General features: G+C 46.3%; 6 protein-coding genes across 6 annotated transcripts; 2 read left to right on the top strand and 4 right to left on the bottom strand.

Moving 5' to 3' along the window:
* Positions 1 to 914: 914 nt before the first annotated feature.
* On the bottom strand, positions 915 to 1,931 carry T069G_02145 (uncharacterized protein; the record flags this gene model as incomplete). The annotated part of the gene is made up of 1 exon (XM_056169355.1): positions 915 to 1,931. The coding sequence occupies one exon, from the start codon at positions 1,929 to 1,931 to the stop codon at positions 915 to 917; it is 1,017 nt and encodes a 338-aa protein (XP_056034671.1).
* A 3,395-nt stretch (positions 1,932 to 5,326) lies between these two features.
* Positions 5,327 to 7,987, bottom strand: T069G_02146 (pro-kumamolisin, activation domain-containing protein; the record flags this gene model as incomplete). The annotated part of the gene is made up of 9 exons (XM_056169356.1): positions 5,327 to 5,372; positions 5,432 to 5,556; positions 5,627 to 6,333; positions 6,418 to 6,465; positions 6,517 to 6,746; positions 6,812 to 6,932; positions 6,989 to 7,346; positions 7,504 to 7,660; positions 7,734 to 7,987. 9 exons carry the CDS (start codon positions 7,985 to 7,987, stop codon positions 5,327 to 5,329), a joined length of 2,046 nt encoding a protein of 681 aa, XP_056034672.1.
* Positions 7,988 to 9,127: 1,140 nt separating this feature from the next.
* On the top strand, positions 9,128 to 9,745 carry T069G_02147 (uncharacterized protein; the record flags this gene model as incomplete). Its single annotated transcript, XM_056169357.1, has 1 exon — positions 9,128 to 9,745. The coding sequence occupies one exon, from the start codon at positions 9,128 to 9,130 to the stop codon at positions 9,743 to 9,745; it is 618 nt and encodes a 205-aa protein (XP_056034673.1).
* A 772-nt stretch (positions 9,746 to 10,517) lies between these two features.
* On the bottom strand, positions 10,518 to 12,245 carry T069G_02148 (major facilitator superfamily domain-containing protein; the record flags this gene model as incomplete). Its single annotated transcript, XM_056169358.1, has 3 exons — positions 10,518 to 11,594; positions 11,672 to 11,987; positions 12,049 to 12,245. 3 exons carry the CDS (start codon positions 12,243 to 12,245, stop codon positions 10,518 to 10,520), a joined length of 1,590 nt encoding a protein of 529 aa, XP_056034674.1.
* Positions 12,246 to 13,501: 1,256 nt separating this feature from the next.
* On the top strand, positions 13,502 to 14,980 carry T069G_02149 (phosphoribosylglycinamide synthetase, ATP-grasp (A) domain-containing protein; the record flags this gene model as incomplete). Its single annotated transcript, XM_056169359.1, has 3 exons — positions 13,502 to 13,793; positions 13,848 to 14,387; positions 14,466 to 14,980. 3 exons carry the CDS (start codon positions 13,502 to 13,504, stop codon positions 14,978 to 14,980), a joined length of 1,347 nt encoding a protein of 448 aa, XP_056034675.1.
* A 200-nt stretch (positions 14,981 to 15,180) lies between these two features.
* On the bottom strand, positions 15,181 to 16,594 carry T069G_02150 (NAD dependent epimerase/dehydratase family domain-containing protein; the record flags this gene model as incomplete). Its single annotated transcript, XM_056169360.1, has 7 exons — positions 15,181 to 15,304; positions 15,361 to 15,647; positions 15,710 to 15,816; positions 15,892 to 16,096; positions 16,147 to 16,253; positions 16,326 to 16,501; positions 16,551 to 16,594. 7 exons carry the CDS (start codon positions 16,592 to 16,594, stop codon positions 15,181 to 15,183), a joined length of 1,050 nt encoding a protein of 349 aa, XP_056034676.1.
* Between the last annotated feature and the right edge of the window lie 282 nt (positions 16,595 to 16,876).

A 16,876-nucleotide genomic window follows, 5' to 3' on the forward strand; every position in this document is an offset into this window, starting at 1 on the left:
GTACGGCATTAGCCGTTGGAGAAGTGCGTGAAACTTTACTGAGAAGGGTTTATAGGGCGGTGATCTTCTATTAAGCGTTTGGTAAAATGTGGAATATTGCATCCTATACATGATCCCGCAGACAGACACTGAATTTGAGCTTCTGAGTCAATATAAGATGGCATTTACATGAACCATATTTGCTATGGCAAAAGTATCGTCATTATACTTTTTGTTATTGTACTAGTAGCTGCAAAATGCATGTACCCTGTTCAATCGTTCATCTCTTCTATTTTGTCCGCAATCTATGACGGCACCTTGAATCAATCATAAGCGAAAGAACGGTAATATCGCTGACTGGGAAACTATATGTAGTACTACAAAGAAAGAGAACAGATAATACATAGAGGTAGATCAATTATTCTAAGGCAGGTGAGTCCTGTCTTTGGACGAGATTGGCCTAGAACATAACAATGCGGCGGACTAACTTGGGAAATGGCCGGTAACATCTCAATCTCGTTCGGAGTTGCATCTGGTTCGGCGACATTGTCGCCTCCTGCTGCTGAAGTCTCGATGCTTAAAACCGGTAGCATGGATACCTGAGTATGTTTAGTTTCCGATGTTAAGGCGCCCATGGTAACAACATCCGTCACATGGGTCTGGCTGTCTGGGATTTGGGGCTGTAGAACGCGGAGAGTTCTGAATAGCAGCTACTAGGTACCTTGGGGAATTTAACTTTCAGCAGAGAAGAAGAGGCTTCCAAATTTCGTCAAAACACCACAAACGGGATCAATTTGGATCATCTACAGCTTCAAACTTGAAACTGGCATTTATTCTAACTATGGTACATTTTCCTTCTCTACAATTTTAGTACACAGTATCTAGACCCGGCATCCTACCCCGTCAAACTATATGACGTGGTGTCCCCTCCTCCTCTAAGGCCCCTGCTCCGGTACGGGATTCACGGTGCCCAAAACACGCACAACCATGCTCATCACAGGAGTGCTGACACCATCATCCATGCTAGTGAGCCGAAATTGAACAGCCTTCATATTGTGCCTGCGCATTGTATAGTACAGCACGTAAAACACCCGCGGCAGCCGTTCGGGATTGATCGCTTCAATGGCTGTGCCGAGGGCATATCCAGGCATCGCGGTGATTGTAAACTCGACCGCAACATGCAGGGGGCCCGTAACGGTCACCACTCTGTCATATTTCCAAAGCTTCTCTAGTTTGTTAAAGATGTGCCATGTATGTGTATGGGCGATACGAAAGATGTTGCCAACAAATTTTGGATCTCCCTTTTCGAGCACTTCGAACTTTTCAACCATCATACTGGCCATATTACGAACTTGTGAAGCGCTCGAAAACGACAGGTTTTTTCGGAACGTGGGTATGGGCCGGTCACAGGTCCCGCCCCAATACTGTGCAGGCGGGAAAGTGATCTTCTTCGCATCCATTGTTGGTTCAGTCAAGTTGCGTTCAGCCAAATTGTGTTCAGTCAAGTTGCGTTCATGGCCGGCATCGATGGTGGGTGAGATTGTGTTTCGTCGTCCTCGTCGAAGCCCTCTTCGTCGATCCCCCGACAGGCGGAGGCAATCAAGTTCGTAGGATTGGAAAGCGGGGAGAACTGCACAAGCACAATTGTGGCCCTCAGGATTCATCGTTGCCACAGGGTCCTGACAGGCTCTATCACTGTAGAATCTCCATTCGCAGTATGGCCAATCCGGGTTGTCGGGTTCTTCGCCAGAGCGGACGACTAGGCTCGTGCCATAACCATAGGCGAAAGAACAGAAGCTGTACCCAACATGGCTAGCATACAGCAATTGGGTCACTGCGCCGTTTGGTTCGTCTTCGCAAGAGGTGCCATGGAAGACTTCGAGCATTGAAGCTGCCGATGACACTACGAAGAAGGCGACGCGGGCGATGTTGAAGAGGGTAGATGAGCGCATTTTGAAGGTGCTTTAAATGGAATTATCGCCAAGGCGGTATTTTGAAGAGGAATTTGTGAGGGTAGGTTTACAGGGACAGCCCGAAGGGGCAGAAAGATGTTTATATAGGGGGTGACCGGGAAAATCCGCAAACTTTGTGGCCCCCAAAGAAAAAGCCAATCGGCTGCCTTTGCGATACCAAAAGTTAATCTGCAGCCGCGAGCGATACGGTTGAATCACATCGTTTACGAAACTTTGCAATGGTTCGAGGATAAGATTTCCAATGTTACGAAATGTAGCGAGGTCACACTGTTAGCACCGCCAAATCCTGTTGGCGCGTGTCGGTCTCTAAAGCGGCTTCAACAGTGAGGGGCCAGTGATACTATACTTGTTAAGCGTACCTCAACCTTGAACATACATAAAGACTTATATTAGTTCGATATACTCCCAATTTTCGTAATCTGCCCTTTGGATCAATTGTTTTGTAGTCCCTTCCCAATCCCATTCCACCCATGATTTGCGCCGCCGTCCATTACTAAGGAAACACGGCGAAACAACTGTATATATCCCTCGCCGACGAAGGCTCTTGCGAATGATATATGGTATTGACTCGCCTGTCAGCAGCACAATCTCGTCCCCTGTGCAAACTGGCGCTCTTGACAACCCGACTTGCCCATTAGTAGTAACAAAGAAGCACTGCTCATCTGTCACATTCAACATTTGCGTTAAAGCGAATTCTAAGCGAGGAATGTCCCGTGGTCGTGCTCGAATGTTGTATGACCCATCTTTACGATAATGAATGCTTGTTAAAGATTGGTGTAATCGGTCGGGCTTCTCTCTAGGTATCGTTAGGCGAGTAATCATTTGGAAAAACTGATTGACGTGGATACTCCCTCCTGTTGTTGAACTCAGAGTCTTTACCCAAGCTTGAAGAATATCGACAGCCCTTGGTATATCAGGATAATCTCCGAGTTTAAACGTGCGATATGCGTTTTCGTCAGGAATTATTTTTGGGAGGACGTCGCTAACTATAGTAATGGTATCGACTCGAAGCCCCTTTATTTTGAGCACATTTTCATTGAGGCCTTTGGATATTAGAGCGGGATGAGGGGGTGCTGGAAACCTCTTCTCGTCCATTATCCAGCAAGGCCAGTGAGAGTTGGCTTTCCAATCGGGGACCCAGGTAGATAGTCCATCACGCCTATCTCTGTGACACGCAAATCGAAGAAATTGAACAGTGTGATGAGCCTCGAGAAGGCCATGCGCGGCATGTGTATAGACTTTGACGGCAGCAGACGGAGAGTAATCTATTGGAACTGTACCAAAGGCGTCTGGTAGCTTATGCCTCATGGCATAGACCTTGTCAACTTCCTTAGTCGACTCCTTATGGCAAAGAGCTCGTAGTGTCGTTGGGTGATAGCCCCTATTGGCGAGGTGAATTCGTTCGCGATGATCTAAATGGATCCCATAAGTTCTCCAATGCCGTTGAGCTACCCGAGCACGTAAAAGGAAAGTAATGACCGAAGCTTGGTAGAAAGCGTCGCAGTAGATTGGCGTAGATGATCCGCAGAGAATCACGCAGTTCGGATTTGTGTTGCTCTCTTGTATCGTCCATACTCTTGTCCAATATGAATTTGACTCCAGTTCGGCTTCCCTATGTGCGAGCTTTGTTTTCCAGTCTTTATATTAGGTCAGTACACGCCACAGCTAAAGCCAGAGGAGAGGGGCAACCTTTAAGCATAGGTAATGGTTCGGGGATGGAAAATCCTAAAACGATAGCAATAAGACGGGCCTCCACAAAAGTTTTCCTGCAAAGCAGTAACAGGACATCAGTAGATGTATTGCTTGGAGTATAAAAGCTCATAGCTTTACGCTCTATCCATAGGACTGGGGCGAGAGGCAACGTAATTAGGCGGTACCAATTCAAGATGAAATCGGTTGAATCACTGACATTACCAAGCCAGATATCAACCCGTGTTGCTTTTTTGTATATCTCAACCATCATTGAAACCTGTGAGTTCTTTTCGGGGATATCCTCCTGGTTAATGCAAATTGCGTCGACCCATAAGTATTTAAATTCCCCTGCCTTAGGGCGGAGTTGCCGGATAGCATCATGTGCATTCTTAGTAATAAAAAGCTTCTGTCCATTGGCAAATATGACTTGATCTTTTGGCTGATTGCCCCATGTATATGAAAGGGCCTCATAAGGCGGTGATTTATCGATGGAGGCTGTTATTAGATCTGTATATATATCGTCATCTTGGCTTGCGGCCCCGTAGAGTTTTATCAAACGAATGCTTCGCTGATCAGGAAGTTTGGGGTACGCGCCGGTACTAAGTGCGATGTAAAGTGTGGAATTGCTACGATTCTGGCATTGTTGCTGCTGTACAATTGACCGAGGGTATAGGTGGTCGTAACATGTGTATCCGAGAAAACTGAGAGAAGCAAAACCAGCTAATCTTAATCGTCAATCTTGGTTTTCTAAGCAGCGATCTGAAGATAAATCTTGTCATTGTTGCGTATATCTCACACGACAAAATAGTAAGCTTTTTAGATACGAAATTACTAGTGTCTCGTGCAAGCCATTTATCGAGTTGCTTTCTTACAGACTTGGGCATCATTAAGAATGCCTAATGCATATGAAAGTGTACGTACCCATTGGAACATGACATCGCCGCCTAATTTCACATAATTTAACAGCCAGGCTGTGATAGTAGACGGGGAGAGACCAATCAGAAGGGTACGATTACTAGAGACCTACCTACTGCAGATAATCCTCTGCTATTGCGTCTGTATGATGAATAAAACGACTTATATCTTTGTAGAAAGTTCATTCTTCACTCAAACACTGGTTGAGAGTTCAACAGAGAAGCGAAATGATTAATATTCGTATAAGAACTGAATCTGCTCTCCTTTACCTTATGAAACGGGCCAATCTTAGACGGTACTGTGGAGTGCATTGGCGCTTCCATACATAACTCGAAAATGGCAGCGGCGTCACCTCGCTTAGGTAATTACAAGGTACGTTATTCTTCATACTCATTAAAAGCCGCGCAATCAATTACATCTGCTTAAGTAGCTCTTACAAACTAGAACAAACGAGACGATTGTTGTCGTTTGGCCTCGACCTTTTACTTGGCGCTTACTATTGGAACACATAGTGGTACATGTTTTGTGATGAAAATTTTACTTCTTGATGATGTATAGGAGGTAGGTGCCTAATACAGTATTTCTCATAGGCACATGTACTCCATATCTGCGGTCGGGTGCATTTGTCCTGCGCTCGCCATGCGGCACTACCCGACACGATTACTTTGTGCACAGTACCTCATATAGAACTGATATTGCTCCCTCCATGTGAATGCAATCTCACTTTGTGTGCAGACAGACGCCGTTCCTTCATGGGCATCTCGTGCTTACAGAGCGACCAGAACCGACTCAAGGGCGGTATAGTTCGGTGATCTATTGTTCCAAGTTAGCGTCGACACGATGGAAGTAAAAGCTAGATGAGAGAAACATACCCAAGTCCCGTCACCGGATCCCATCCAGCAGCAGCAGGGAAGCCCCAAAGAGTTGTCTCATCAGGAGAGCTGCAGCCGTTGTTGTTTCCCTCCGTAATGTCGTTGAATACCTCTGGGTGTGCATACTAAACGCAAGAGTGTTAGCTGCTATAGTATTCCACAAATGTCACGCCACTAAATCTCATGATCACTTACCAGAGCTGGGTTGACAAATCCAAGAGTGCTCTTGCCAGCAGCAATGCGCTTCTCGTTAATCAGAGTCAGGAAAGATCCCCAGAGCGGCGTCGACAGCGAAGTTCCGCCAATGGTGCCAAATTGGCCGTCGTAAACAATGAGCTGGTTCTCTCCCACGGCCGCAACATCAGGGAAACCACGGCCCCCGCGGTTGTAGACCTGGTTGACGTCTGTGACATTGTCAAAGTTGCCGTCCACGATAGTCTGGTTGTATGACTTGAACGGCAGCGAGTCTCCCACTGTGTCAAAGTAGGCGTTGACAGCGTCGGTCTGGTAGTCGGCGACGGTGAAGATGTTGCTGAAGCCTCCGCCGCTGGGGAACTGAGTAGTGGCCACCTCCTCGAGGATTTCCCACTCGACGGGAGGAGCGCTGGGGTCTGACCTCCTCAGTTCAGTGCCGCCGACTGCGAGGATGTATGGGCATGCCTGGGGGAAACCAGGAGTGAAGATGATTCCGACGTTGGGCTCTGAGTTGGGACCAATGCAGCCCAGATGAGTGCCAACACCGTAGTCACCGGATGAAAAGACAACGGTAACGCCCTGCAGACCCAGCTTCAGGTACTCGTCGCACTGGCGGTACTGGTAGTTGTTGGGGAGAAGATCTTCAATGCCGTTGTAGGAAACTGAGATGACATTGGTAGGCTTAAACACGCCGCACTGTTTCTGTCCTTGGTATCCAATAGGCGCGTCAAAGTTGGGGTTAGGGTAAACAGGGTCAGCGCAATCAGCGTCAGTGCAATCTCCAGTCTCGCCGAAATCGGTGAAGTCGCAGTAGCTGCCGTCAATAGCATCGAGGAAAGCTAAAACGCCTTAATAAATATGTATGGAAGAGTGATGGAGGTCTGTCTTACTGTTGAAGAATCCCTGTGTTCCCACAATCTCATAGTACTCGTCATTTGTCTGGTACAAGACTGTCTTCTGGGGCCAGATGAGGGGAATGGCCGACTGGAAGTCCAAAGTAGATTCTTGTCCGAGACCGCCAAATTGAGAGCCAATAGTGGCTACAAGATCCTCGTAAGATCCAATGGCGCCGTCGACCAAACGGTTCTCAGGATATGTCCCGGCAGGGATGTCAAGGTCGCTGTTGCGGCATTAGAGATGAATGAGTCTTTTTTCACAGCCAACCAATTGAAAGGGATTTCTTACGGGTAAACAGCCGCCAGGAATGCGTCGAGATCAGCTGTGCTGTAATGGTCGTTCAAATCTTCAAAGATTCCGAGCTCATTGCCGTCGGCGGCTGTCGTGCCATTGGGAACACCATATTGAACTGCGTAGAATGTTAGTCTATACACGCATGGTGAGTTGAAGATGGAAGTAACATACCTCTGATGCAATCAGCTGTAATGAAACTGCTGCAAGAGGTGGAATTGACACCTGGAACATCGTTCACAGCATTCATGTGGGCGACATTGTTGGTAAAGTGAGGGCCATCGCGAAGGCCGGGGACATTTGTTACCGCACGCTTGTCAACACTGCGCTTCTTGGCATCGCGCTTCATGACATTGTTTGCGCGCAATCTGATTCCAGGAGTCGCATAGTCAACGTGCTCCTGAATGTGGGCTGGAAGATGATACTGTTCACAAGCAATGTCCCGATGTGAGCCTGTGCTGTCCTCCCAGTAGTAAAAGTCGGTCACCAGGAGATCCTCGGCCTCTTCAGCCGGCGAATCGAACTGAATCCACTATACAGCATCCATTGTTAGTGTGCCATCAAGGAAAAGAAAGAGGGGTGATGGTGGTGTGTGTCTCATGAGTGGATGGTTATGCACACTGGCTTTTGGTGTGTGTGCATGCACGGGTAATGTAGTATTCAAGTCATATCTCAACATAACAACTTACCTGCTTGTTAGCCGATTGGCTGATGCGCTTGCGATCAATGCCGGCAGAGACAAGCCAGTCAATCACGGCATCCACGCTAGACTGTGCCGGAGCAAAGAAGTCGGTAACTTCCTCGACAGTCATGTGTTTGCCATAGTTGGCAGATCTCGGGTTAGAGCTATATAGATGATGGATTCAAATGTTAGCCTTTCCCTTTCTAGTCTCTCTCTTGAGAGATTGATAACACTGACATATCCATAAGCCTGGCATGTCCCGCATCGATATTCCGCTGCTTTAAGCCAATGCGCATGGGCAAAACAGTCGATCGGGACAATCTCTCCCGTTTCGTCCAGTGGTTGGCCGTGCGGGGCGGGTGGCGTTCATGAAGCCTGTGGGTAGATGGAACATCACGCTTGGCTGGGACCTTGTCGCGCAAGAGAGGACTTGCTACGACTTCAACGGCGAGTTGAAGGCCAAAGGCCGCTACTAGCGACTTGAACAACATGTTTGCACGTCGATTGAGTCAATGGCAAACTGGTAAGAGGATGAGGAGATGCTACAACAACAACAAACAGCTCATAACAAAATTGCAGACTCAACAAACTCTTATATATACAACAAAGTTGCTCCGATTCCATCCACAAACATCGTACAGAGTACATGCAGCTTGAAGTGATGCCTACAAGGTTGTGCTGGATCAGGAAGGTATGTAGATAAGGCGTCAAGTGATGTCAAGAATGGAGTAACGGCGAATGTAACCCTGCCGAGCAGAGCACGCACACGAGCAGCACTCTGCAGCCGGAAATACGAATCACTTCGGATATCGATATCCTTATCCGTATTGAACGGAGTTGGATAGCGTTGTTAAATGAGTGCATAATCAGCATGTACGTATTAGATTAAGTCTCCATGCAGTGAAGAAATAACGATGGTTACGTCTACCTATGAAGGAAATAGAATGGTTATGCTGTTGTTAGTTGTCTTTTACTAAATTAGCGTCTCTTGAAAGTTGCATTACTGTGGTTATTATTAGTTTGACTGAAAGTACAAACTTGTAGAATGGTACATGGCTTCCCCCCAGTCATACGAGATAATACAATGTTGACTTATATGCATTGTATGACGCTATTTATCAGTACCTGTTCCAAAACAGGGTTCCGGATAGGGTAGTGGAGATGAGCCATCGATGCAACGGTTTTCACAACAGGCAATACAGTGATGATGGATTACCACATCATATGCGTGATCCTGTCCACCCATTCCGTCAACAACGAGCATCTCCATGGAGGTTGGAACTTTTCAATTCTCATCCACACAGTCAACAAAGCCAATAAATGTATGCAAAATGACCTCTTATCTTCCAAGTCCATGATTCTTCCTTCTCGAACAGGATAGCGTTATGCTGTGACGGAGGTGCTTCTCATGCATCGCAGCGTTGCCCGCAGTTAGTTCGTGGGGAACAGCCTAGATAATCCTTGACAAGGACTTCGACAAATTATATGCGACCCCTCCTTTCATGTCCGATGGCATTTATATCGCCAAGAAATCACTAATCTGCTAATCTGCAAGCCACTTCTTTCTATTCCTGCTATCATCTCAGGCATCAAAGCCCAAAGGTTATTCCCTCTCATCATCAAGACTCATCATGTTTGCGCTTATCGCGGCGGCCTTCGGGCTCTTATCCACCATTGCTTCTGCCGCGCCACTCTCCATCAACACCACAACTGAAAGCTATACCTTTCATGTCGTTACGGGCACAAATAAAGATAGCAACTTCCAGTTAAGGCTACGGGACAACCAATACGATCCTGCTTTTGGATATCCTGTCGGAACTTTCCACTACGTTGGCGTAGATGCCAATGATACGGTCTTGGTTGCCAGCCTGAGGGACGGACTCTTGTACAGCCAAGGCCAGAATGCCGACGGCAGCTTCTATGATCTCGGGCCCACTGGCTACATAAACCTCAAAGAAACCGTCGGCACATCGTCGTCCTATTTATTCAGCTTTGTCAATGCCACCATTTACCCGCCCGCACTCGATGCGGGGTGGCTGCTGAGCCCTGTTGATGGTGATGCTGGTGATACATATGAGCTGCTTTACACGGAGCCGGAGGGGGTTGTCAATGGCTGGCGATGGTGCCTAGCGGACTTCGATCTCGATTACGGCGCGTGGTCTTATGTGGAGTATTTTACTTACACGGGGACTCCTACTTATGACTCTTACTGTGTTCCGGCTCAGATTCTGGCAACTGTTGCGAAATGAGACGGCATCTTTTGGCACCTTAAAGGATGCACATGCTCTGTGGTTTGAAGCATATTGGAAGATTCCATGTGCTGAAATATTAGTTATCTTTTATCTAATGCATATACGAATACAAATGAGATTGGATCTATGTGTGATGATACTCTCATTATGATTCGAGATGGCCCTAGAGATGCTGATACTCGGAAGTGATGGAATCTTTGTTGGGGAGTGCATGCCATTTGCGTGTTTGATCCCCGTGTTTGTGCACCCATCTCGTACATCTTGCTGTCACCCATAATCTGCTCTTGGCCTTGGCATGTATGTTCCAAGCAACGCTAAAGCGGCTTCGGAGGAACTCATATGTTTCCATTACACTTCTTCTTCTTTTCATTCCTCCATTTGCGATCAATAGGGGTCGTATAGGCAGTCTTGGCAACACACTTCTTTAGATGTCGGCAATAGAAAGCAGTGCACCATCTACTCTGTTAGCTCTGTTGGTGGATTCGGCGATTTCGGTTTGCCAGTTTCCGATAGGAGGCCGTTACACCGAAGCCGGCATCGGCATAAAGACCTGATGGTGTTTACTCGATGGAGATGGCGCGATAAGGAATCTTTCTGGTAAACTTTCTGCGAGCTCCAGCATTGGTGCATTAGACAAATAATTTTGTATCGCAAGGTTCTCTCGTTCCTTTTTTAGATGCTGGTCGCTTCATCAAGATAGACGATGAGGGCTTTTTACTTGAAACAACTATAAAACTTTATGTTATATTAAATCGGATCGATCAGATCCTCAAGGCTCTGTTCTCTCTATATCATCCCGGTTCTGAGACATTCTCAAACTGCTTTCTCCCCGCGCGCGCCATACAAAAATAAGGCTCAATAAAAGTCCGAACGCTACTATGCCACACGAAAAGTACTCAGTGCTGTGGTATCCGAAGAGCACCGTCGCTGGATCTTCAGGCCTCGTCTTCGTCACCTGCTGTTCAATCGTCCCTGCTATCCCCAAGCTAAGAGAGATGCTGTAGTTGACAATAGTATTGACCAAACTCATAGCCATGCCCTGGTGTTCTTTTCCCATTGCGTTGCTCATCACCAAAATCGCCGCGGGGAAGCTCATATCCAGCCCTAGAGGCGCGAAAATCAGGCTAGGAAACAGTTGAGCCCAGTAAGTCTGCCCTGGAGGAAAAGTTGCCAGTAAGAGACAAGCAGCCAAAACGCAGGCTTCTGCCATAACCATTAGCATGGCGGGGTGAACCCTGGCCACCAGATAGCCTGTCATAACTGCCGTCCCAAGGCCGACGGGGATTGGAGGCGAGAACCCTGCCGAAGCTAAGAGCGGCGGTGTTTCTGTAACCATCAGCATGGTTGTCCAGAAGTAATAGACGTAGGCCCCGAAGCCACCCCAAGCGGCAGCAACACAGGCGAGGACAAATGCCACATCGCCGGTCAGGATGGAAAATGGGATGAGCGGGGAGGGAGAGATGTTGATCTCTATGTAGAAGAATGTAATCGCGAACAGAATCCCCATGACTAAAAAGACTGGGATATATGGCGTCGCCCAACCCACAACAACAGCTTGGTTCCAGGCAAGGTTGAAGAATACCAATGCGGCAATGCCCACAGCGCCCGCAGGTACGTCTGTTGCCCAGAGAATATCTCGTAGCGATGGCCTTGGCTGGAAGCTCTCATAGTGAGATTGAGAAGAAGGCACTGCAAAGTAGCTACATAGTGCTACAGCGGCAGTGATACAGCCTATGAGCCAGTAGGACCAAGGCCACCATACAAATTCGGCGAATAAAGCGGATATGGTGGCACCGCCAATAACACCAACAGGGGTCAACCCTCCATAGAGACTGAAAAGAATATTCTTTCCAACGTTAGCTATAGAACTGGCGATATGAGAAGCTAGTCATTGTAACACAATGACTGTGCTGATAGGCTCACCTTTTTTAATCCCGGGGGATATGCACGTCCTAGAATTGCTAGTGCATTGGGGATACACATTGATGGACCAATACCACAAAAGACTCTGGAGGCAATAAAAAGGCATTGAGAGGCATAGATGGAAACACCAGATATGATTGTCCAAAGCATGTACCATACAAGTCCGGCAATAAAAAGAGGTTTGTGACCAAAATAATCCCCCAAGCGTCCGGAGAGAAGGATGCATGAGCCAATGGTGAGGCTATATCCAGCTATCAACCAGCTCAGCTCCCCAGGATTCGTGATATGAAAAGAGGCACTGATGGCTTTGAGGATACTATATTGACTTGTCAGAATTACAACGGCGCGTGGGGGATTTGTGAATATTTGAGGCTCACGAGAGAGTTTGTCCCAATCCAGCTTGGGCAAAGAACTGCGTCATAAGCAGCGAAGAAGCAAAGGCTACTTCCTGGAATCGAGAGAGACCGAGGGCGGTCCATGTTTCTGGGTCGGCGTCTTGAGAGTCATGGCTGGAAACCTGTGTGTCTGAGTCGTCTGCTTCTTGCTTTTCCACCTGATCTCCAGAGTCGTTCATAATTGGAAATTGACTCGGAACTTTTCTCTTCACCCAATTGTCTGAGAAGTGCAAATATGCTGACCAATCATTAAATGAAATATATATATATATATATATATATATATATAGAAGATCTTATTAGTCTCTATTCTTCGCTTATAAGCCACCGTCCGGAGTAATATGAAGAGCGCGCGCTTTATATGCAAAGTCTAGCTATAACTGATTTGCCTCCATGATGGTGGACATCTAGTTACAGAAAAGATATTCTGAATAATCGTATTTTATTTAAAAGAGATGAGCTCTATTTATGTTGGCTCTCGCTTAACTCGCCTCTGCTTAACTCGGCTCTAAGATGCCATTTTTTTTGGTTGATGTTTGTCTGACTTGGAAAAAGATTTCCGTGGCCGCGGAGATGCCTTTTCTTGCTTGTACGAGTCGTGCTTGATGAAAAAACAAATTAATAAGCAGAAAGCGTTATGGGCAATTTACTAAAGAGCGATCATTGGCATAAAACATGTAGATTTATAATTATAGAAAATGAAAATGACCGGATGTCTCTCTTTTTGAGTGTGATGCGCAATACCCATTCTCTTAGTGCCAACGGGTGTATGTAGCTTACGTTTCTTTGCTCACGATTGACACACATCATGCACATTGATGTGATGGCTGCGACTAGTATGTTTGTTGTGGTGAATGAAATCAGGCTGTGATTCAATTCATCTATTGCAGCATATTCCAACCAAAACGACATCGACAAGAGAAATCGGCATGCCCTCCTTGAACATCGAGTATCCATGTACGTACTTCATCTTCAATTCATGAGCCTCCACTGCCGTCTTTGTACATTTCACATCTTTGCCGGCCTTGCAGTCATTAATCCCCGAACCTTTCATTCATGAGTCACACTATATACCTCCTCGAAACTCTCCATCTTCTTATCTATGGAAACATTCTCTTCTACTTTTGCCATTGGTGGAACTGTAATTTGTTCTTTTCGTGCATGGAACTTTACGCCACTCCACCTTCGCGATGGAAGCTAAACACAGCCATGATGATTCAGCCTCTCAAGCCTGGTTGACCTATTGTGTCGTACTCCCACAGTAGAAGCGCCATTGCTTGAGCAGCAATTAGGCTTCAAATATTTGGCACGGATTAAGCCATCAAGGTGGAAGCACAGATATAGAACTGAAGGTCCATCTTCACCCCTCTCTTAATCTTTCTCCATCTGCTTCTCTTTCCCCAGCTTTTTATATCGCAAGTCCACCATCTTCGCAATGAATGACGATATCCACAAACGTCGGATTCTCTTGATCGGTTCAGGAGGCAGAGAACATGCACTGGCATGGAAGCTATCGCAGTCCGTATCTGTTGAACACGTCTTTGTGTTTCCTGGGAATGGAGGCACAGTTCAAACGGAAAGGATTTCCAACGTCGTCGACGAAAGCATAGTTTCGGAACGAGATTATCCAGCTTTAGTCACACTTGCATTGAAGCTCAACATTGGCTTGGTCGTTGTAGGCCCCGACAGCGCCGTCGTTGATGGTATTGAGGGATATTTTCGTCAGAGTATGTATGCAGTGTGAAATTGTTCACTTGGAGACGGCTCATATCGTGTCTTAGGTGGAATCCCATGCTTTGCTCCCTCGAAGGAAGCTGCAGAACTCGAAGGCTCCAAAACGTATGCCAAAGATTTTATGCGCAAGTATAACATTCCAACCGCAGGATACCAAACTTTTGACTTGAGTGTCGCCGCGGACCTCGAGATGGCCAAAGATTATGTACAAACCGTTTACCACGATGTCGTTATCAAGGCTAGCGGGCTGGTTGCAGGCAAGGGTGTTGTGCTTCCCTCTTCAAAGAAGGAAGCCTGCGAAGAGCTAGATTCATTTGCAAACGGCAAATTTGGCGATTTTGGACTGTCTGTTGTTGTCGAAGAGTACCTCGAGGGCGACGAAATCAGTGTCTTGACATTCAGCGATGGCAAATCCTTCAAGTCACTGCCCCCAGGCCAGGATCACAAGAGAATCTTCAATGGTAACACGGGCCCTAACACGGGCGGAATGGGTGTTTATGCCCCAACGACATTTGTTACTGACGCAATGATGTCCACCATTGAAGAGACGATCCTGAAGCCTACCTTTGATGGTTTACGAGCTGAAGGTGAGTGATTCCAGTATTTCATATCATTTGTTCAATATTCACTTTTTGGAGCTATCTATCTTACTCGTAGTATTCTAGGCCGAACCTTTCGAGGCCTACTCTTCACGGGAATCATGATAACACGATCTGGCCCAAAGGTTCTAGAATACAATGTTCGATTCGGGGATCCAGAAACACAGACTATGATGCTACTGCTCTCACAAGATACGGATTTGGCCGCAGTGCTATTGGCATGCACTCAAGGAATTCTTAAAGATGCCCAATTAGGCGTTCGCTCTGGTTACGCTTGCAATGTCGTGATATCTTCCGCGGGATATCCCGGACCATATTCAACAGGCAAACCTATCCGACTTGATCCAATTTTTTCACCGGACATCCACATCTTTCATGCGGGTACGAAACTGATAGGAAATGTCCTACACACTGCTGGTGGTAGAGTTTTCTCGGCTGCTGCGTACGGCGACTCGCTGGAGGATGTAGTCAAGCGTGCGTACCAAGATGTGGAGGCCATAGACTTCGAAGGGATGCATTTCCGAACCGATATTGCCAGCCGGTATGCTATCTGCCAGATGCAAAACCTGTATCATTACTAACTTTAATGAGTAGTTGCATGACGAAGCGTGATGCTCTTTGCGAGCCACCACTTATGTGTTGTTATGCCCTTTATATCGATTTTTACTTCTAAGCTATATATGTGGGGTATTAGGCTATTAAAGCTTGCTTTGTAAGAAGCTATGCCTTGCCAATGGATCAGTAGAGTGAATCGCTTGGTAGTTCTTTGTTTTCAGGCTCCTTAGCCTTGAGTTCCTTCAACTTGGCAAGAGTTTACCTCGTCTTCAATGGATTTGTAAAATTCTGCGAGGCCGTTCTGAGGTTTCCACCCAATCTCACGGCTTTTAATAGCTGAGATGCGAGCACTGAGTAATTGTATCAGTCATATGATCAATAACCTTGAAATTTTCTTCTCACTTACTTGCTGCCCCAAACTACCTCAATCATGTTGAGATCTTTCAGATGGGGAATTGCGAGCGCCTCTGAAAAGGCCTCCAAAGTGATCTCTTTTGTCTCTTTCGATGGAAACAAGCTCTGAGAATATCCTACCTCACCTATTTTGTTAGAAATATCTAGCCATGAGATCTCGCCATTTTCAAGAAAATAGTAGCCGCTTTTTCCAGAGTCAATGGATTGCCCTTCGAGATATCTCTTTAACACAAGTGAGTAGAATGCAGCGACATCAGAGATATGGGCGACTGTCCAAAGCTAAGAACAGATGCCGAGTTAGCTCTCCCCACCAAAATTTTCTGCTGTCTGTGTGAACTTACACCTTCGCCTTTATCTAAAACAACAGCTTGCTGCTTCTTCAAAGAAATTTCAACAAGCGCAGGAATTTGAATTGATCTTTGGTTGCATATTCCATTTCCCTGACCATCTAGTGTGATGAGCAATATGTTAGCCAAAGTAGACTCGTGTAGACATTGAATATCTAAGCCATCGGTAAACATACAAATCAGCGGTGGATTTATGATAATAGTTTTGACACCAAACTGTTCACCAGCTTCGATAATTGTAACATCAACTTTCCTAGACGGCCAGGTGTCGGCGTTATTCTTCTCCCAGGTGTAGTTATCACCTTTGTCGGTTCTAATGGTGATGTTCTTGAGCTCACTGTGCGTGATAGGATGATCTCCAAAGTTTGATGTACCAGAGGTCTAGCTACCTTTAGATTCGCACAATCATTCCTCAAAGATGAAGTACTTACATGGATATAAAATACATCTTGCGCTGTGGCCTGTTTTCGGATCCCCAGTCCCTCCACCAAAGCCAAGCAGGACGGCACATCAAGAGAACTCGCGCAGCTGACAACAACTACGGCATAATATTGTCAATTAGCAGAAAGTTATACAGAGATCTATCAGTATATAAATTTGTTCCACTCACCCTGATGCTCTGATGCGACTCTCTTTATTGTTTCGAGATCATGTAAGCCATTGAAGTAAATTGGATGAACACCCATTTTTTTAAGCGCATCAAAATTCGCTTCAGATCGGACAAGTGCGGAAAGAGAGATTGTGCTTCCAAAACCATCCACTAATGTCTGTAACACACTACCACCGCTGCTTATACTCAGAATGTGTATTTGGACGAATTGTACAAGATACTCACATATATCCTGATGCTGCAGTTACTAGAACTTTCACCTGTGACATTTTGAGTGTTTTATATGGCTTGCTTTGGCAAAGAAAAAGATATGTTTTCGATCAGAGGTCGAAGAATTGCACATGTACCGTATAGATACGACAGAGACCTATCCCATGTGTCTTCTATTTTATACAACAGAACATTGATTACCTAGAGGCTAGATATAGAACATATAATCGATGGCTTATAAGCGTGTGACATCACATAAGTGCATCCGTGCGCTTTCCCGGCCGAACGGAAGTTGAGCGCTTCTCGTCCTGGCTTATGTTCAAGGCTCACTAATCTGGCTC

The sequence above is a fragment of the Trichoderma breve genome, chromosome 1 (assembly GCF_028502605.1).
Source record: "Trichoderma breve strain T069 chromosome 1, whole genome shotgun sequence".
Classification (NCBI taxonomy): domain Eukaryota; kingdom Fungi; phylum Ascomycota; class Sordariomycetes; order Hypocreales; family Hypocreaceae; genus Trichoderma; species Trichoderma breve.